At 35.3% G+C, this 20,034-nt stretch overlaps 1 protein-coding gene across 1 annotated transcript; it reads left to right on the top strand.

Annotated features, from left to right (window-relative positions):
* Window positions 1–1,571: 1,571 nt before the first annotated feature.
* Window positions 1,572–14,773, top strand: LOC112501093 (poly(rC)-binding protein 4-like). The gene is made up of 9 exons (XM_025104748.1): window positions 1,572–1,857; window positions 4,084–4,185; window positions 7,178–7,396; window positions 9,717–9,775; window positions 9,846–9,940; window positions 10,043–10,155; window positions 11,426–11,488; window positions 11,954–12,030; window positions 14,360–14,773. Exons 1-9 carry the CDS (start codon window positions 1,573–1,575, stop codon window positions 14,475–14,477), a joined length of 1,131 nt encoding a protein of 376 aa, XP_024960516.1. The 5' UTR covers window position 1,572; the 3' UTR covers window positions 14,478–14,773.
* Window positions 14,774–20,034: the final 5,261 nt, after the last annotated feature.

The following is a 20,034-nucleotide window of genomic DNA, read 5'->3' as shown; positions in this document are numbered from 1 at the left end:
AAATCGTCTCCCAACTTTTCTAGTCCACCTTCTTTCTTAATTCGAGTTACGGTGACTCAATACTGAGTTATGAGTTTCTTTATTAGTATTGTGTTATTGATCTCTTTGTTTGGAGAGAAATGGGGAAAGGAGACATAGAGAATAGAATCAAACCAATCCAAATAACGTCAACCGATCATACCCAAAAGTACAGGTATAAATTGGTTGAAATCCAATGGTTTTAATGGATCTGATTCTATCAATAATTGGATATTGGATCTTGCCATCAGATCCAGTCCAATAGATGATTGGATTTGGTTGGTTCCATCCGTTAGATATTAGTATTATCATGGTTATTCGTTGGATTGGATTTGATTTGTTAAATATTTTGATATAATTTTCAACTAATTAATTCACCATTTCAACTAATTATATATATATATATATATATATATAATAATTAAAAAAAAGTTTTATTTTACTCTTATGGGATTAGTCCCCCCTCTAGTCACTTACGAAGGTTAACCCAATGGTCTAATCCGTTTTAACGATATCCTCCACTCTCTCGCCAGTCGTTCCCCCAGTCATTTAATTGTTTTGTCACCACAAGTTCTTGCAATCATGCTCCAATGCTAACATTGGTTGATGGTTTTGTTAAATATATCGCAATTTTCTTGTTCTTTGGTTAAAAGATAAATCGATTCATCTAATGTTTACTTTATATATGCTCAACCCAATTCATCTGGAAGGAAATTATATAAAATAATAGTATATTCTGCTATTCGGTAAACCGATGATTGAAACCGAAACTTACCTTATTGGGCTAACTGAACCGTTTGACCAACAAATGGAATAACCCGAAACTGTTTTCGTTCTGATGAATCATCCGGTTTCTGACTTTTTTTATATCTAGGACCCCCGATCACCTAAGTTCTTGGATTCGCCACCGGTTACAATTTTAAGCAAAACAAAACACATTTCAAACTGTTTCTTGCTTTATGTTTATTATCGTTATTATCTGATATGAATAATTTAATATCATATAACTTTGCAAAACACACATCCAAAACACCCATATGGGTTATGTAACAGGCAGTCAACATACGTGGGTTTGCAAAATTCGAAGGAATTTGATGAAATTGGAATGACAAATTTCAATTCATTTGTTTGGTTCATTTCTTGAAATGAATAGAATCATTCCAATTCTATTGAATTCCACAAATCAATAAATTCGTCATTCCTTGACATAATGGAAGGAATTGAATTCCATCGCCATCCACCATGACCATGCTACTATTGTTCGTTAATGAGTTTGATTATTTAGTGCTTTACGTGTCACGCAATGTGAAATCGATAAATTGAGTTGGCGACAAAAAATTGGGGTTTTGTTTGGGAATTGGTTAATTCGGAGGTTCCACTTTGTAATAAAACCAAATGAAAGGACCACTATTAACAAAATGTAACAAAAACAAGGACTATATTTGCCAAACATTAAAAGTTAAGGGGCTAATAATAATAAGTAAGGTCGCAGCGACCAAAATCTGTAAGTAAGGTCGCAGCGACCAAAATCAAACGTTGTTGTTCCTGTAACAAATGGTAAGCGAAACCCCCGTAAATGAAGCACAGCCACCGTCATCGGCGGCAACTCCTCCCTCAACGAAGCGTCCTCGCGAGGATGCTAATGAGGAGGATCAAGATTCGCTAACTGCCGCCGAAGTGCAGCCAATAAAACGTCGGGCAGTGTTAGGGCAGGATATTTTGTTCAGGATATTGTTGCCGTCGAAACAGATAGGGAAGGTGATTGGTAGAGGAGGACACCGTATTCAGAAGATCAGGGAGGAGACTAAAGCTACTATTAAGATCGCGGACGCCATTGCGGTTGGTTAATTGCTCCTTATATACATATGTTGTGTTATGTAATGTGTATGCACATATAATCGGAAATTAGTCAATTTTTGTTTGTGGATGAGTGATCCATGTGAATAAGTTTAGGTACAATCCGGGCGGAACTGTTAAAAGGAGAATTCTTTGCTGCTATTTGAATATCTATTTGTGTATGCTTATATATCGATGTGTTTGGGTTAAAATTAGTGTGTTTAAGTTGTTTGGCATTAACTTCATTTAAATAAGTGAAAATTGTAGAATTATATGGACATGAACCATGTGATGGAGGAGAACTCATGTAGTTATTCACACATGTATATGGGAATGAGGGAAAGGGGATTTGGGTGATCACCTGCAATGGGTACTACTTGAAAATAAAGAGATAAAGCACACACATTTTGCTACCAATATGAACCAAACGTAGTAAACCCACCCGGAAGTCTGTTGGGGGTAGGATATACACATACCATACCTTCACCTCAAGAGGTAGGGAGACTGTTTCTGAGGAGACATCCGACCTGCGAAAGATATTAGGAACACTTAGCTAGAGACTTCAACTTAGAACACAGCTTTTTTTAGAAGGCAACTTTAAAAAATATTGCGAAGGAGAAAAAAGATGAGAAAAATTTACAAAACAAGAAAATAGGGTGAAGGTTCAGATGGTGGAGACAACTAAGCCAACAAGTCCTAGCTAAAAGCTCATGGGATATTCCAAGGATCCCCTCCCCTAGATAACCTATGTCACATCAAACCTATCTGAGTTTTTCTCTACCCTCCTCCATGTCACCTCCACCTTTTCCTCCAACTTGTAGAATCTAAAAACCCATACAAGTATTCCATTACCCTTATCCACTGTCTCCTAAAGCTCCTATATGAGATCATATCCTCGCAAAGTATTTAACAATGCCATGCCCATTCTCAACTGTTAGAACCACGTCCTCATTGGTTTGTCTCACTTCCTCACCCCCTTGATCATAACACCCTCCACTCTTCTCACTGGTGCCGTGGGCTTCCTCCTGTGGACTTGCCCAAAACACCGCCAATTTTCCATCTCTCAATCTATCTGGGATCAGTACAACTTGTAGCTCTGCTCTGAGAACCTCATTTCGTATCCTATCCAACATGGTCCGACCGCAGGTCTACCCCAAAATTCTATTTCTGCAACTTCCATTTTCCTCTCACATGCCTTCCGATCGTTCAATACTCGACCCATACAATGTAGGTGGTATAATGGCCACCCTGTAGAACTTGCCTTTCAGTTTTTGTGAGATAGTAAGTGAGAATTGGTATGTTTAACTTAAATTAGTTGATCACTAAGAATAATTGGGAGGATGTAGACCATGTGATGATTTAGGTTAAATCGTTAAAGTTGAAGATAACTATGTATATGTAAAGTTGTTTGTGTGTATACACACACACATATACATATATATATATATATACACACACACATATACATATATATATATGTATATATATGTATGTATATATATATATGTATATATAAACATAGTTCCACATGCATAGAGAACTTTGTTGGCTTGACTGCCAATTATATGGACACTTTCTTTGATCATATAGGTAAGATGGGGAACCATGTGCTCTTGTATGTATAAACAAACACGTTGAATGAGGAATCCCGTATCATTGTAGTAGCAATCAAAACCCAGCAGTATGGAGAAATATATGGATTAACTATCTTATGTGCTGGTGATAAGACATGGCCATCCTATTTCTTGATTCCAGTTCTCAGGGAGCTTTAAGACTTGGAGGCTTCTTTAACTGGCTTTGGATTGTTTCTTAAAAGACATTTTCAAATCTGATGTTTATCCTTCTACAAAAAGGGATAATCAAGTTAAGGGAAATAACAGTCCCTTTCCTGACCCATTCTCTAGTATATTTTGACAGCAAGAATGTTAAATGTTTTGACAATGTGATGACAAGTAAAGAGCAGACTAGCATATCTTAATTCGTTTATTTGGAGTTCCAACATTGTTGTGGCATTTTTTTTATGTATGATACTATATGTGTTTAATGTTTATACTAGAAGGTCGTGAGTCCTTTATGCAAGTTAGAATCTTATTATATAAGGCAACCAAAGTTCGGTTTTTTTATTAGGAAAAAATTATTAAGAATACTGTGCATATCTACCTCTTAATATCTGGTTTGTATGTTCCGTATGTATGTTCTTATAATCTATTGGCTTTTTTTGTATTGCAGCGACATGAGGAGCGCGTAATCATCATAAGCTCTAAAGACAGTGAGAATACTTTTACAGATGCAGAGAATGCTCTCCACCAAATTGGCAGTTTGGTTCTCATGGTGATGTGATATTCAATCTCAAGTTTAAAAGCTTTATTTTGTTGTTGCCCTCTTCAAAATGTAACTTCATCGTTACAATGCATGATACTTAATTCTGCTCTTTAGAAGCCATATTTAATCAAAACCTATCATCTATGTCATCTGTTGAGTAGAGATGATGGACCTCCTGATGATTTATCAGTATATGTCTGGTGAGAGTTAGTTCCTGATGCTTATATATTTTTATATATTTTATTCTTTATGTTAGGATATCAGGATATGTGCTAATGGGCGATGCACAAATTCCACTGATAGATGAATACATGTGAAACTTTGTACAGACAAATCATCACTACAATCGTTATTATTAAAGGCAAAGACTTTTCTTTTACTAGTACATTGTGTCTTTTTCTAGCTACTAAAGTTATTTCCTTTCTTAATATTGGCCCTTTTGATAGAACAGATGTAGATCAGAGAAAACTTGGTCGGATTAGCTGATTAGGGCTGTAGGTGATGCCTATTCAGCACTTGAGCTTCTTACTTAGGGGAGCTTGAGGTTCTGTTTGGTCATATGTGCAGGCTGATACGGATGAAGTCAGGTGGGTCACTTGACTAGGACCTTATCTCTTCTTTGGTGGCAAAGCGGAATAGATTTCGTACTTATAAGGGAAGGAGAGCTGTTTTACCTTCTGTTTGTGATTGAGAAGGACGTGGTGATTGGTGGCGTGCTTCTATGGCGTTGCTCATTTGGAGGCTAAAGGTAAAGATATCAGTTCCTTTCCTCCTTCCATCTCCCTTCTGGAAGGGTTCCCCTCTCCCCTTCTCCAATTCCCATCCCATCCTTCCCTCCCCTCCCCTCCTTCCCATCCCTCCCCTTTCGTCCTGTCCCATCTCCTCCCCCTCCTCCCATTCCATCCCTACTCCCTACTTTGTGACAAATAATTTTTTCTGTTAGTAGTGCGTATTTCTAGTTTGAACTGTGGTGAATATTGGTTTACTTGTGTATTGACTGACACTAAAATCTTTACAAAACACACTTAGTTTGTTTGGAAGTTTTGTATAAATGGCAAATTGCACCAAAATGGAACTAACTTTGCACTCATTCCTATTTTGGGGAACCAACTTTCTAAAATATTCATTCTATGAACCAACTTTCAGAACTTCTCATTTTGAGGAACCAAATGGACTAACTTTGCTTTCATTCCCTATTTGGAAGAACATGAATTTGGTCATTGGGCCCCTTAAATGGGAAGTTTTGGAAGTTGGTTATCCAAAATGGGGGAAGTTGGTTTCTTAAAGTAGGGACGAAAGCAAAGTTAGTTTCATTTTTGGCAATTTTCTCTTGTATAAGAATCATAGTTTTGCAGACTCCCACCTTCCATATGGTATTTTACCATTTGGCTTGCTCTGGTGTATGGTAGAAATATTGAAAATATTTTCTCATACTAGTAACGAGATTTCTGGAGGTACCATCTATTTTTTTGGATTGTTGATTTGGTTTGAGTAAAGATTAAAGCAAGGGGTTTGGTAGCTGCCCCACCCCTACCCGCGAACAAAAGCAATCCCTATTCCTTAACAGTTTCATCAGACATGGGCCTTGGTGATGGGACATATTTTTTCTTTCTAAAATCTACCCTTTTTTGAATTGTTAGTAATTTTAAAATGCTCTGCCTCTCCAAATAATAATTGACGAATCAAGTGCCTGGTTCTTTTATTGGATGCAATTATACGAGCTTGCAACAAGCATCAGATGACGAAAGTTTATATTGGCAAGTAATCAACAAGGCTGGCCCGATTGTGAAAATGTGAGAGTTTGTGAACTTGATAACATTTTTTGTCTTATCATCTCTATGGTGTTTCGGAAACAGATTAACCCCAAATTACTATTTTTACTATTTACACTAGTGGTGTTAACAGGGAAGTTCAGTTTTATTTTTGACCGAACAAAATCCCACTGCATTCTGAGATTCTAAAGGATGCAAATCTGCAACATGACTCACAATGCCCACACACCACACCCGTTCATTGGCATGGTCAAACCCAATTTATTGGCATGTCGCCATATTATCCAAAAAATGTGTCAAGCTGGCATAGTGGTACTTATCAATGTCCAAAGGCATGAAACACTTACATTAGGCATCCAACAACATGAACAAGAGGGACAACGAAGAGAGATGTATAGGGACACACAGAGGTAGAGACATGTAGGGAGACAGAGTGAGAGAACAGGAGTTCTGTCAGTTTGAAATTTGGATTAGCTTTAAAGCCTCTGTTCGAGTTGTTGCCTTGCTGGGTAGATTTTGTGTTGAGTTTCCAGGGTAAGGATACTAAAAGTAGTCTACATGGATTAGTCGCATAATCATTGCTAGAAAGTTAGCAACCTGCCATGGTAACAAGGATTCCCACATGTACACAGCCCAGCATGTCAGGCTGTCCAAACGAGTATATAGGTATGGCCGTATGGTAGGAGTTTGTCTACTCAGGTCATAGGTATCTCAATATAATAGGGGTTTTCTACCTATATATGTAGCCATATACTTCTTCCCACAATAAATGCATTTTACTTTCTAATATGAAACCTAGTACTTCCCAAATCCAGAACTAACATGAAGTCTCATACAATATTAACACCTATACTTTCTCCTCTCTGTTAGCAGTACCTTTAGTATAGTGTAAGGGGGTTTGTCAACATACATGGAAAATTGTAAATTCATATCGATTACAAAGTCAAAAGCAGTGTGTATGCTCTCCATTTTCATTGTGAGATGGAGAAGCATGTTCAATTACTTATGCATGCATGCTTATGCGATTTTCAATTTGAAGTTTCTCTCATGCTATGCTATTTTTGGTAGTTTCTAAATTTTCTTTTAAGTTGTGCATGTAGGTGTTCCATTTCCTTTATCGTCTTTCATTCTGCTCTGCTTCTGTTTTATCTTTTCAAGCTTGTCTCTCTTGACAGACTTCTTATTTTGCTTGCTACTGATGTAATGAGTACCTACATGCTATCTTATAGGATGATCAGAATGTTGAAGGACTGAAAGTTTCAACAGGGCATGTGGCAGCAAATACAATAAGACTATTAATTTCTGGTTGCCAAGCTGGTGGTTTGATTGGGGTGTCCGGTCAAAACATAGGTCAACTAAGGAATTCTTCTGGTGCAACAGTTACCGTACTTGCTCAAAATCAGTTGCCATTATGTGCATCTGCCCATGAATCTGATCGAGTAGTGCAGGTAGTTACCGCATGTTCTCTTTTTGGATTCTAACAAAAAGAAAATAGAGATGGTGTTAGTTGTCTTCTATTAACAGATTGGAAAAGCATCGTTCTAAATAACTCGTTATGGCCTCGTTATGGCGTCAAGACTTGTGTTCGCCGCCACGTTAACCCTTGTGGCTCCACTCTAAGGCTTGGCTTCCATTGTAATGCATTATGGCACATTACAACATGTTATGGCTTGTTACAACACGTTATCTTTTTAGGTGCGGTTTTTTTTTTTAATATATAACTTGAGGGATAAATGATAATTATGTACGAGGCGTAACACTTAAATTAACATAAAAAGGGAACTTAACAACTAAAAGCCTAAATAGGTAAATACTTACTATCATTCCCAAACACGAAGAGTCGAACACGAATTCTTTGAAAATTGAAGAAAGAGGTGAGTTGAGATTCAAGAGATTTAATCCCGATTTTGCACCTTGATATCATTTTTTGTAACCTTTATATATATATATGGTAACAATGATTCTTATTTCTTTTTTGTTTTATTACTTTATATGATTTTAATTTGTTCTACGTTATTATTCAAAACACTATATATGTAGGTGGAGGTTCAGACGAGAACACCTCCATTTTACGAAACAAGAACACCCTTATCACACGTGATAATACACGTGAAGGGAATTGGTGGTGTGCAGACGACGTGTCGTGTGACCTAGGTCGCGCCAAAAGTCGTTTGCATCTCTGATATAGTATCACATGTGGTGGATTGTAGTATTACATAAAAAACACCCTTATCACGTGTGATGTAATACACGTGAGGGGGCCTAGCGGTGTACGCATGTCCGAGCTACTTAGCCCACAACCTAGGTTGCGCCAAAGGTCGTCTGTGTCTTTAATTTAGTATCACATGTGATAAAATATAATATCACATGTGAGTTACTATAATAAAGGGCTTTCTCGCAAAAAGAAGGTGTTCTCGTTTGAATCCTTCCCTATATATATATGTTAATATATATATGTGTGTGTGTGTGTGTGTGTTTGTATATATATATATATATATTAATATGTATATGTGTGTGTGTGTATATATATATTGCCGCCTTAAGGCACGCCTTGAAAAACGCCGTGGCCTCGCCATACTCGTAAGGCTTGAGGCTTGACCTTGCCGTCACCATGCCTCACGTCATTTAGAACCTTAATTGGAGGTCATGTTTGACTATATGAGCAGAAGACAAGTGACACCAAATGTGCCATCTTAAACTATTATAAGATGATCTCTAGAATAAGACTCAGTTAGTACGTAGTAGTATATTTTTAGCCATTTTATTAATACAATTAAATTAGTTAGCCTTTATAGTGGTTAGTTGCTTAGAAGTTAACCATCTTTGTTTGCGGACTTTCTTAGAATGATCATAAAACTTCTTAACTAACCCCTTTGATTGAAAAAAAATTATTGTGCATCCTACCTTACTAAGCATTACTACCCGCATCTAGAAGTAGAAACCTGTCTTTATATAATTACTACTGATAGTATACTATCTTTGTTCTTCCATGTCGTTTGTAACTAAGGTACAGCCAGCACCGCTCCCCCCGAGGAAAAAAAAAAGATTGATCCTGTGGCATGCTTGTTATTATATATAATAAGAGATGATGTTTTTTTTTGGCATGTCATTCTATGGATCCCTTATTCTTGCAATTAAATTATATGTACATTCTTTCCTGTATACAGGAATCGGACCCTGAATGGAGAATTCACGTCTAAGATATGTTGATGCTGAACCACAGAATTTTCACAAAAATATTAAACTAGGTCTTATGAATTATCTTTAGATTTAATCAACTATAAATACACATGCAAAGCCATAGCTATGCATCTCTACTTGGCTACTGTGAAATGGTTGTCCCTACCAGAATTAGTGGAAAAGCAGCCCCTTGATCTATTTGAAGTAATAACAGTGAGAAACTTAATTTTATCTTACAAATATGTGATTTCCGAACTTAAAAGAATACTTTCTAGAACAAAATATTGTTTTATATATATATATGGAAGGTTGGCGTCATGAATGTGTGTTATGGCACTTAATATGGGACAGCAGGAAATGATTATGTATCATAAGGTACGCAGGTACCTTTCACTACCATTTGTCATTTTCTCCATAATTATTACGAGGCCTTAACCCAAACTTGATGTACCATACATCTAAAAGCTGTAGGTTTCCCTACATATATGTATATATAAATCTTGTTCGACTGTCTTTTCATTTGCCTGATCCTTACTTTTTTCTTCAACTTCTTCCCCTAATACGAGTGTATAAATGTGGAAAATGTAGATATCAGGAGATGTTCCTGCAGTGCTGAGGGCACTGGTAGAGATTGGATGTCAGCTAAGGTTTGGCTTTTCAGGAATTCTACTTTATCACATGGATCTAGTTCATATTAATTATATCTTTTTTATGTAGGGATAATCCACCTAAACAGATAATCTCCATCAGCCCAACCTATAATCTAGGTTTCATTCATCGTCCACCTCAACAATACGTGGACCCTTCTTCAGGTTATTTAGTGCATCTCACTTCAAGCTCTTTGTATTTTCCACTGTTCCTATTTGCTGTTGTGTTGAATTGTAATGTCATACCGTGTTCAATCTATCTTGCAGCTGAATATGTAACTCTGGAGATGATGATTTCCGAGACATTTATTGGTGGATTGATTGGGAGATGTGGATCAAACATATCAAGGATCAGAACGGAGTCAGGAGCAACAATCAAGGTATTTAAACATTTGATGTGTAACCTGTATTTTGCAGGATAACCATTTTGTTGGAAGAAAAATCCCTGCTTGAGTCTGATGATCTACATAATTATTAGTTGCGTTGTGTTACTTAAATGGAAGTATTACTAATTTTCTTTAAGTTCCTCTTTTGGTGATGTATATGTTGGTGATATTTGTGTCATCAAACGTTTTTGGTGTAATTGAGATTGACTAGAGATAGAATTCAAGGTTGAGCATTAAGACAAGTTTGGTGGTGCAGAGTGCATGCTTGTATATGCCACCTTGAACCTTAATCGCCATATGACGGGGGTAAGGGGAAGCGCCCCTGGCGAGTTTCCAAGGGGCAGAGCCCTTTGAAGTGGTTATTGCCATTGGGTTTTTCGTAATCAGTTTCAGTGGCAGTGGATCAGCATCAGCTGCTGCACATAAGCGGCAACATCAGCTGGTGTCCTCAGTTGGTGCATTCAACTGGTGATGACATTTGTAGTTGGAACTGTTTTGTAACCTCCCGTAATCACTATAATAACTACCTATAAGGGTAATTTCTGTCTCATTTTATATATATGTAACAACAGAGTAATCTTGTTGAATACTTGTTTTTTTTGCCTAGGAACGAGAGTGAGAGTTAAGATTATCCCAATACATATTTCGTGTAACCTTAGGCTTGAAGGGTTGAAATATTGTATTTGGAAAGTGTTCACGATACACGATCCTAAGATTTTATCCTGGTAATCATCGTCACAAACCCAGATTTTTTCACAGTACAGGCCTGCAATACTCCAATAATTGCTTTTATGTAGTCTGATTGTTAATGAGTTTCTACTCTACCTGTCCTAGATAAATGTCTACATAAAATTGATTCCCACACACCCATATGGTAAATTATGTGGTACTTCTCTCATCACCTCTTCTGATCCACAAATAAGCACTTGTGTCTCATGGTGCCTTCTGTATGCACCTTTGGGATCACAAAGACATCATCATTGACCGTATTGGAACATCTGATATATATATATATATATATATATATTGTTACGATGAATAAATGGAGAACAAGTTGTGACTGCTGTCTGAGGGATCGTAGCTGTTGCATCACTGTCAAGCATTATTGCACTCAATGTAGTTTTTCTTACTTTTTGGCGATCTTGATAAGACAGTGCTTTAGATTTTAAATTTGTGGATCTTATATTTGCATAAATGCATGTGGTGTTCTGTAGTTTTTGTTGATATTTTTTGTGAGTTGACTTCTGTCTCTGATGTCTTGCAGGTTCATGGTGGGAAAGGTGAAAACAAGCATAGACAAATTCATTTGGGTGGTAGTGCCCAACAGGTTGATACTCCTTAAACATCTTTCCTTGGGGTGTGGGAAAACTGCTTCGCTTTATTCTAATTGAGTTGGTAACATGTTCTTTTTTTTAATCAAGGAAGGATCGATAATAGGGATATGGTATACTATGTGATGAGTGTCATCACTTTCGAGTTCTCAGTCCATTAGTTGTGTTCTCTCTCACACAATAACTTATCTTGTTTCTTTCATGGACATCACAGTTATGAGTTGATATACAAATGTTATATTTAGCTGGGAAACCTAAAATCAATGCCTGATGTCCCTGTGAGAATACATGGTACCCCAGGTCACTCTCCAAAAGAGCCCTTTAGGAGAAATGGGAGGTTCCACCATATATACAAGAGAAATGGTCCAAGTCTAGCCGATGTGGGACTCCAACAATGAAGTAAAATAAAAAATGTCATAATTAAATTTGATTAAAGTGTGTATTAATCTTGTGCCAAATAGGTTGCACTGGCAAAGCAGAGAGTTGATGAGTACATATACACCCAGATGATGCAGCAAACTGGTGGTCAGCAGCCAATGTAAGTTTCAATGTTTCATGATTTTAGTATCTTGTCTTGACTTGGTTTTTTCAAAACCATTTTTCATCAGTATTTTTTCATGATATTTAGTCTTACATATCGGCAAATGTCAATAGAATAAAATGTCTTTGGAGGGTTTCAACGCCATCCATATCGCGCTTCTCATCTGGAGGGGAACCAAAAACACTTCCGCACTTTTGATTTTTGGCATCATTTCCTGTGACCGCGTTCTTCTTGGGACCTTGCTCAGGGTGTCACAATTCACAATTTATGCTTTTAGCCTTTAGAAGCAAAAAGAACCCCCCCACTTACCTCTAGTATGAACCATTTACGGTCTTGACCCAATGCTGGCAACACCTTTTTGGCATATCTTGTGAATTTCTCCAGTCAAAACTTTTCAGTCCACGCCTTTTTGGAAAGTCAGGGGTCTTCATGGAAACAACTGCTCTACTCCCTGGGGTAGAGGATAGGTCTGCATAAATCCTGCCCTCCCCATGCCCTACCTACTAGCGGGATATGCTGGGTTAGTTTGGTTTGATTTACCCAATGCTGGTCACCTTATTGACACAAAAGGCTGGTTTCTTATTTTTCTCGTCTTATGTTCACCATGTGCTAGTACGTGTTGCTCACACGCTTGCACTAGTCGTGGGGTCTTCACGGAAACAACCGCTCTGCTCTTTGGGGTAGAGGTCAGGTATGCGTACATTCCTCTCCCAGGCCCTACTTTTGAGCGGGATATACTAGTCAGTTTAGTTTGGTCTATTTTAGATTGGTAAATATTGTGAGACCTTTAGTGGTGGCCACTGTTACAAAATGTATCAAGCAATTAAACTGATTGGCCCTATAATATCTTCAAGAAGATGCACCATGTGTGTGTGCGTGCGTGTTATTTTTTCCTTTTTTTCTTTATATTCGTACATGTATGGTATTTAAAAGTAGTAAGCTCTACGCTACCAATAGAATTACAATATGCATATGCTTATACTTAATGGGTAACACGAATTGGATTTCAAACATGAAAACCTGATTCAGACACCAAAAAAGAACCATGCTGAACCACAAGGGTGGTGCTTGATTGGTTTGAGTTTGACTCCAAAGGTCAAAAGTACTAGGAGTTCCCAGGTTCAAATCCAAGAAGGAATAAAAATCCCTTTGTGGCCACGGAGGTTCAAATGCGGTTACTCCGGGCTATCTGCAAAGCAGGTGGTCATCCTGGGATTAGTCGGCTAGCATAGCGGGTTGGATATCCAGGTTAATCAGAAAAAAAAAAGAACCATGCTGTCTATTATTATGTATCTACTTGTGTTGTTTGACCTTTCTACTGTGTGTTATAGTTGTCAGTAATGCGCTTTGTATTTCCTTGTTTGTTTTAGGGCAAAATGTAACAAAGTTTGCCTTAGAGGCTATTTATTAAATGCTTACCGGATAAGCGCTTGTAATTTCTCTTGCCGTTGAGCACTTACCCAATAAGTGTTTGGTAACGGCCTCTTAGATCCTATTTAGGGGCCGTTTACCTAACACTTACCCTGTAAGCGCGTACCAATAAAATTTCAACACTATCATTTACTTGCCGCGTAAGATTTTAGTCAACAAAAACGGCATCATATGCAGCAATTTACCTAGTAAGCTCTAACCATGGTTAGAGTCATCGCCCTCACTTACCGCGTAAGACTCTCGGTCCTTGTCTCGTTCTTACGGGATAAGATTCTTGGTCTTTGCCATATTCATCCTGTAAGGTAATGTGAGTCGATAGGCGCTTACCCGGGTAAGCTTTTGTTATAGGGCTCCTTAGTGTAACAATTTCCCCCCCTCTAATCAATGCAAGGGAATTCCAAATTTCTTTTTTAATGTAGCAAAGTTTCAAAGTATTCTATTTAATGTAACCGAGCTTCAACGTTTCCTATTTCTTATCCTGATCTTGTAACATTTGATGACGTGGATGTCAAATTTACCGTGCACTTTGGCATGAACTTTTCATAAAGTAGTATTCATGTCATGAAATGCAGGTTACCGGTCAAAATGGGTATAAAGTAGAAAATTCTGAATCTTTGTTGCATTAAAATTATTCGTAACAGTAAATAGGTACTAAACCAAACTTTGTTGCATTTAGCCCTTTATTTAAACCTATTTTTCTCACATTTGTTATTGCCAATGTTTCTATTTAATCTAATCGTTGCTCGATTGTTGTCACTCTTACCAATAGCTTGATCTCTCGTTTCTTTAATTTTTCGGTTTTACAAGCAAAACTTATCTACTTTTTTAGCATAGAGGAAAGGTCTACGTACCCGGGATTTACTAGGTTTGTTTCGTTCACTGCATTTGATTACAGGGGTAATGATCTAATGGCAGCCCAAGCTCCTCCTATGTTCTACCCACCGGTTGCACCCCAAGCTACTCTGCCTCTGGCCTATTATGGTGCACCCAACCCATATGCACCACAACTCTAGGTCCAGGTTCAGGTTCAGGTTCCGGTTCCGGTTCCGGTTGTGGGGTTCGGCCTGGCTTGATGACAAACATGTCGTAATTTGATTGGTTCTGGGGACTTGTGTGTTCAAATTGGTTGAGATAGTTTATTTCTTTCTTTTATTAGAATCTTGTGTACATTATGAAATTGGTATTGAAACATGTATCTGATATCGATAGGATATGCCAACAACATACAGCTTCATTTGAAATTGCTACTGAAAGTCATGTATTTTAAATTAATTTTTTTTGGTTGAAATAAAATAGGGTGGTTATTATATGGATATACGTAAACAAAATTTATTTAAAATTTGTATCCAATTATGTTGCATCCTATTATACCAGATATTGTCCACTTTGTCCACATTTGGACTCGTGGTTTTAAAATGTGTCTAGTAGAGGAGTTATCTAGTCCTTTGTAGGGATGGAAACGGATCCGGTATTGGGTAGTTAAGTGCATCCCTGTCCCCAATCCCGCTCCGACTAACCCCCGATGGGTCGGGGTAGTAAAAATGATATATTTTAAAATTATAGTTATAATGGATCGTCACTATATAAATTATCAATATTGAATATCAAAATATGTCATTTAAATAATAAAGGTATATATATATATATATATATATATATATATATATATACACATACTATATACATATATTAATTAAAATAAAAAATTTAATCAGGGTCGGATTAAAGGCTGGTAATGCCATCCCTGACCCTGTCTAGACCTCACTTCGGATAAGAAAATAAATCCCCGTCCCTGTTCCGTTTGGGTCGAGTACCAACGTGTATCCGCCAACCAGTAATATTTTCCATCTCTAATGAAACCTTAATTCTCCTCCGAGCCAATATAGGATCTTACTGGTCATGTCAAAAATAATTTAAAAATCAATGTTGAAATATCATCAATACGACAATTTAGAATACTATAAATACTAATATAAAGATTAACGAGTACCCAAAATTGTGATTTGTATCGGTTAATATGATTAATGAAGCATGTGAATGAGATAAGATATGAAGAAAGCCCTGAAAAAGAAGAACCAAAGAATCTATTCAAACCATTGGATAGAGATGATCCAATGGATGTGATTAAAAAAAATGATTATAACCATCTTTAAAAAAATATATAAATAATTCCTCTAAATATTTAATTTGAAAAGAAGCGAAATACAAAAAAAAAACAAAAAAAAGGCAAACAAATTATACAAAAAAAACGATCATTTTATTATCTTTAATTTGACATCATTTTGATACATTTTTTCTTTCGTCTTTTCGTAGTTCTCGGGTTTTTTTTTTCAAGATTATCACTGGATCTTTTTCTGCATATAAATTTGGTTTATACTTTCTTTTTCTGATAGGGAGGGGGGGTGACCCCTCCAGATCAAGATAAAACACTAAAACGCTAAAAAACAAGACAAATACGCGCTCGGGTGGGGGCGAACCACATCAACCAGAAAAAGCCAAGGAGCCCCGAGAGAAGGTTTATACTTTCTTTTTGAACGGGGAACGTAGCGATGAACATCTAAAACCAGGTCCAAGTAACTGGTCTTGGTTAACCGAAACCGGTTATAAATGAAAGGATTAGCCTAAATATGTAACCCATGAGGTTCAACCACTTGCCTAAATGGATACCACACTCGTCTTATGTAAGCGGTTATAGGACAAGAACGATAGACTACTTTTTCATGTAACTATTTGTACTTTTAAACAATTTGTTCGAGTGTAAAAATTATATAAATATAGAACATAGATTAAAGAAATTATCAAAAGAACAGATAAAGTAATAACTGGTTAATAAGGGTCGGTTGCTTGACCGGTCACAATCACGTCCAGTATGTTCAGTCAACATATAGATTGTGCTTTAAAAGGGAATTGATCCGGTGAACCTCGATGCACCTAATTAGTGTTGACATTTAATTATGATTGATTTAAGGGTGGAGAAAACTTCATACGCTTCTCACTATTACTTTTCTTCTCACCGGGTCCCAACCCTATATATATATATATATATATATATATATATATATAATATTTAGTTAGAAATACATCATTTATGTTATATTTTTATCTCTAACGGATCAAATGAGAAAAATAACACTCAACTAGAAATGAAACTGATCATACGAGTTAAACGGGTCAAAGGTCATCCATTATGTATTTAAAACTTATTACACAACAACACAACCTCATCAACCGCGTTATTCAACAACTTTATACCATATTTTTATAATAATTAGAATGATACTTGTACAATGCAGCGAGATACATTTCGATTTTAATGTTTTGTTTTATTCTTTGTCTATATCAATGTCATATACAATTTTATGTGGTTTTGAGAAAAAAATAATTCTTTTATTTTTCAATAAAATATAAATTTGAAGATATAATAAAATTTTGAAAAAATATATTAATATTAATATCAAATTAACTATTTAAAAGTTTTCGTTTTAGTGTAATTTTTTTGATTCAATTTTGCATTATAGTTCAACTTAAACTTAATAGAAAGTAATTTATTTTTTGTTTAATAATATAACTTTTTATAAAGACAATAATCAAATATTATGTTATAACCTAATGATTATCCTAATTATATTTTAGATTATTTATATTTAAAATAAGATGTTTATCATTTATTTGATTATTTTTATCTGCAATTAGTTACACGAAATCAAGTTTAATAAGTTGTACTTAAATACAATATATTTGTAATCATGAATTTTAAGTAAATCCAAAAATAAACAATACTTTATGTATAAAAAATAATTTTTAATAATTTTTATTATAGATATAATTTATGTGAATAATAAAATTAAAGAAAAACATTAATAGTGAAACAAACAAGATCCTCTTTTGACTTGTATTAAAAGTGTTCTTTTTTAAATTATTGACATCTTACCTACTTGTCTGTACGATTAGGGCTCTAAATGAACCGAACGAACACGAACGGAGGTTTGTTCATGTTCGTTCGTTTAACTTAACCGAATAAACGAACGAAAATCTTTGTGTTCGTGTTCGTTCGTTTAGAAATAAGGTGTATTCGTGTTCGTTTATGTTCGTTCGTTAACATGCTAAACGAACGTAAACAAACGAACATAAACGAACGGGCTAAACGAACATAAACGAACATAAATAAATATTATTTGAATTCAAAGTAAATAAATAAAAGATTATATATTAAATTTAATATATAAACGAACGTAAACGAATGGTAAATGAACGAACGAGACTCTTGTTCATGTTCGTTTAAATAAACGAACAAAAAAATTTGTTCATGTTCGTTCATTTATTAAATAAACGAACATAAACGAACTTCCCGCCTAACGGTTCACGAACGGTTCGTTGAACGTTCGGTTCGTTTATAGCCCTATGTACGATCCATCTTGTCACATTTTGTGATTTTTTTATATATTTTAATATAAGTATTCAACGGATGTCACTTGTCTTACTGGATATGCATGAAAAGGATCAAGAGGCTTATCCGATAAGATGAATAGCAAAAACCAAAATCTTACACTGTAAGTAAATACTAACCGGATAAAATATGCTTACTAATAATCTATTTTGATGGTCAATGATATTACCCAATAAAGTAAGTGGTGGTGATGACAGATGTTGGTAAACACTTCATAAATCATGAACAATCCCTTAGTTTGAAAAATAAACACTTATTTTTTAAAATTAATCTATACTATGTTATAAAACATTTGATAAAAAATTTTAAAAACCATTTTTATGCATAAAGTACAGTATATTAATGCATATTACTTAAAATTCAAGATTATAAGTAAATGATGTATACGTACAATTTATTAAAGCTCAATGTTTGAATGCGTATAACTAACTGTGGATAAACATAATCAAATAGAGGATAAACATTTCATCTTAAAATATAAAAAATCTAAAATATAATTAAAATAATTATCGAGTTATAATAAAATAATTAATTATTATTTTTATAAGAAAATTATATTATTAAACCAAAAATAAATAAAAAATACGTTACATAAATACACAAAAAAATTAAAAGTTAGTTTGGTACTTTTTTAAATATTTTATAATACCTTCATATTTATATTTTGTTCAAAAATAAAAACATTATCACTTTTTTAAAACCACATAAAACCGTATCATAACATCGATTGCGACAAAAAAATAAAATGAAACAATAAAATCAAGATATATCTCGCTGTATTATGCGAGTACCATTCTAATATAATAATATAGACATTTATTTTGAAATTGATAAAATACTTAAAATTTTATTTATGACATACAAAATAAAAAGAATGATTGGCCGCATATCCCTGAGTCCGCCACAAGCTTAAACTAAAAAAAGCGGCGGCCACCGGCGGTTCGGCGTCGTACTCACTCACAAACACTGCTTTTTGTCATATGTAGAAAAACGTACCGTTTTAACCTTGAACAATGCTAAAAATGGTTTCTTTGGCCCTTGTGGTATTACTTCTTAACTATTTACGTCCCTTAACTACACTTTTGAATTGACTAACCACACTATTTATCGATCATACGATAAAATCAAACTAAACGGACCCAAATAAATTCAACTCAAAATGGGTTTAGGAAGATAAGATATATCCAAACATGACCTCTACTGCAATAGGTAGATAAGATGTTTTCGTAACCACAAGGGTGGTGCCTGATTGGTTTGAGTTTGACTCCAAAGGTTAAAAATACCAGGAGGTCCCATGTTCAAATCCAAGAAAAAATAAAAATCCTCTTGTGGCCATGGAGGTTCAAATACGGTGACTCCGGGCTATCTACAAAGCAGGTGACCGCCCTGGGATTAGTCGGCTCACATAACGGGTTGCATATACAAGTTAATAATAAAAAAGATGTTTTCGTTCAGATCCTTGAATTGCAACAGTGAGTCAGTGACACAATGACCTTATCAAATAACTTGGTCTAACCAGGGGTGGTGGGTGCATGAGCTACCACTCAATCTTCTCGCCATATAAACGAGTTATCAATCCCCATGAAATTTGTTGATTTTGATGCAACATTTTTTTTCTTCATATAATCAATCATTATAATACAAGAGGTTATTTGTTTACCTTTTAATAGTTCTATTTAGAGATAGTCTCTGAATCGTTAAGAGATGAATCTTGTTTGGCAGAAAAAAAGTTTGTCTCTTAATGATTCTAAAACCTCCAAATGATTTTTGTATCTTGTGCCTCCTTTAACCATTCAACACCCTAATTTCATTGTAAACAATTACCGAACAATTATACTTCATTTTGCATTATATCATGAGAGCCTCTTAATCATTCTAACCACTTAATCATTCTACATCAAACCATTCAACAACTTACAGACAACTCCTAACATGTCATTAATATTTATAAATATTTATTGGTCATTGCCATATCTGATAAAATGGGAAAAGAACCAAAAAAATGAAATAATAATAGAAGGGTCGAACTTGTATTTTACTATAATACAAGGGTCTAAATGCATCTTTTTTCCATACCTGTATTTTATCTTTACCGTTTCTCAGCACAGTTTCGTATTCAGACT

Source organism: Cynara cardunculus (assembly GCF_001531365.2).
Source record: "Cynara cardunculus var. scolymus isolate 2C chromosome LG 17, CcrdV1, whole genome shotgun sequence".
Lineage (NCBI taxonomy): Eukaryota > Viridiplantae > Streptophyta > Magnoliopsida > Asterales > Asteraceae > Cynara > Cynara cardunculus.
Note: the sequence above shows the minus strand (reverse complement) of the source record. Positions and strands in the feature narration are given on the sequence as shown.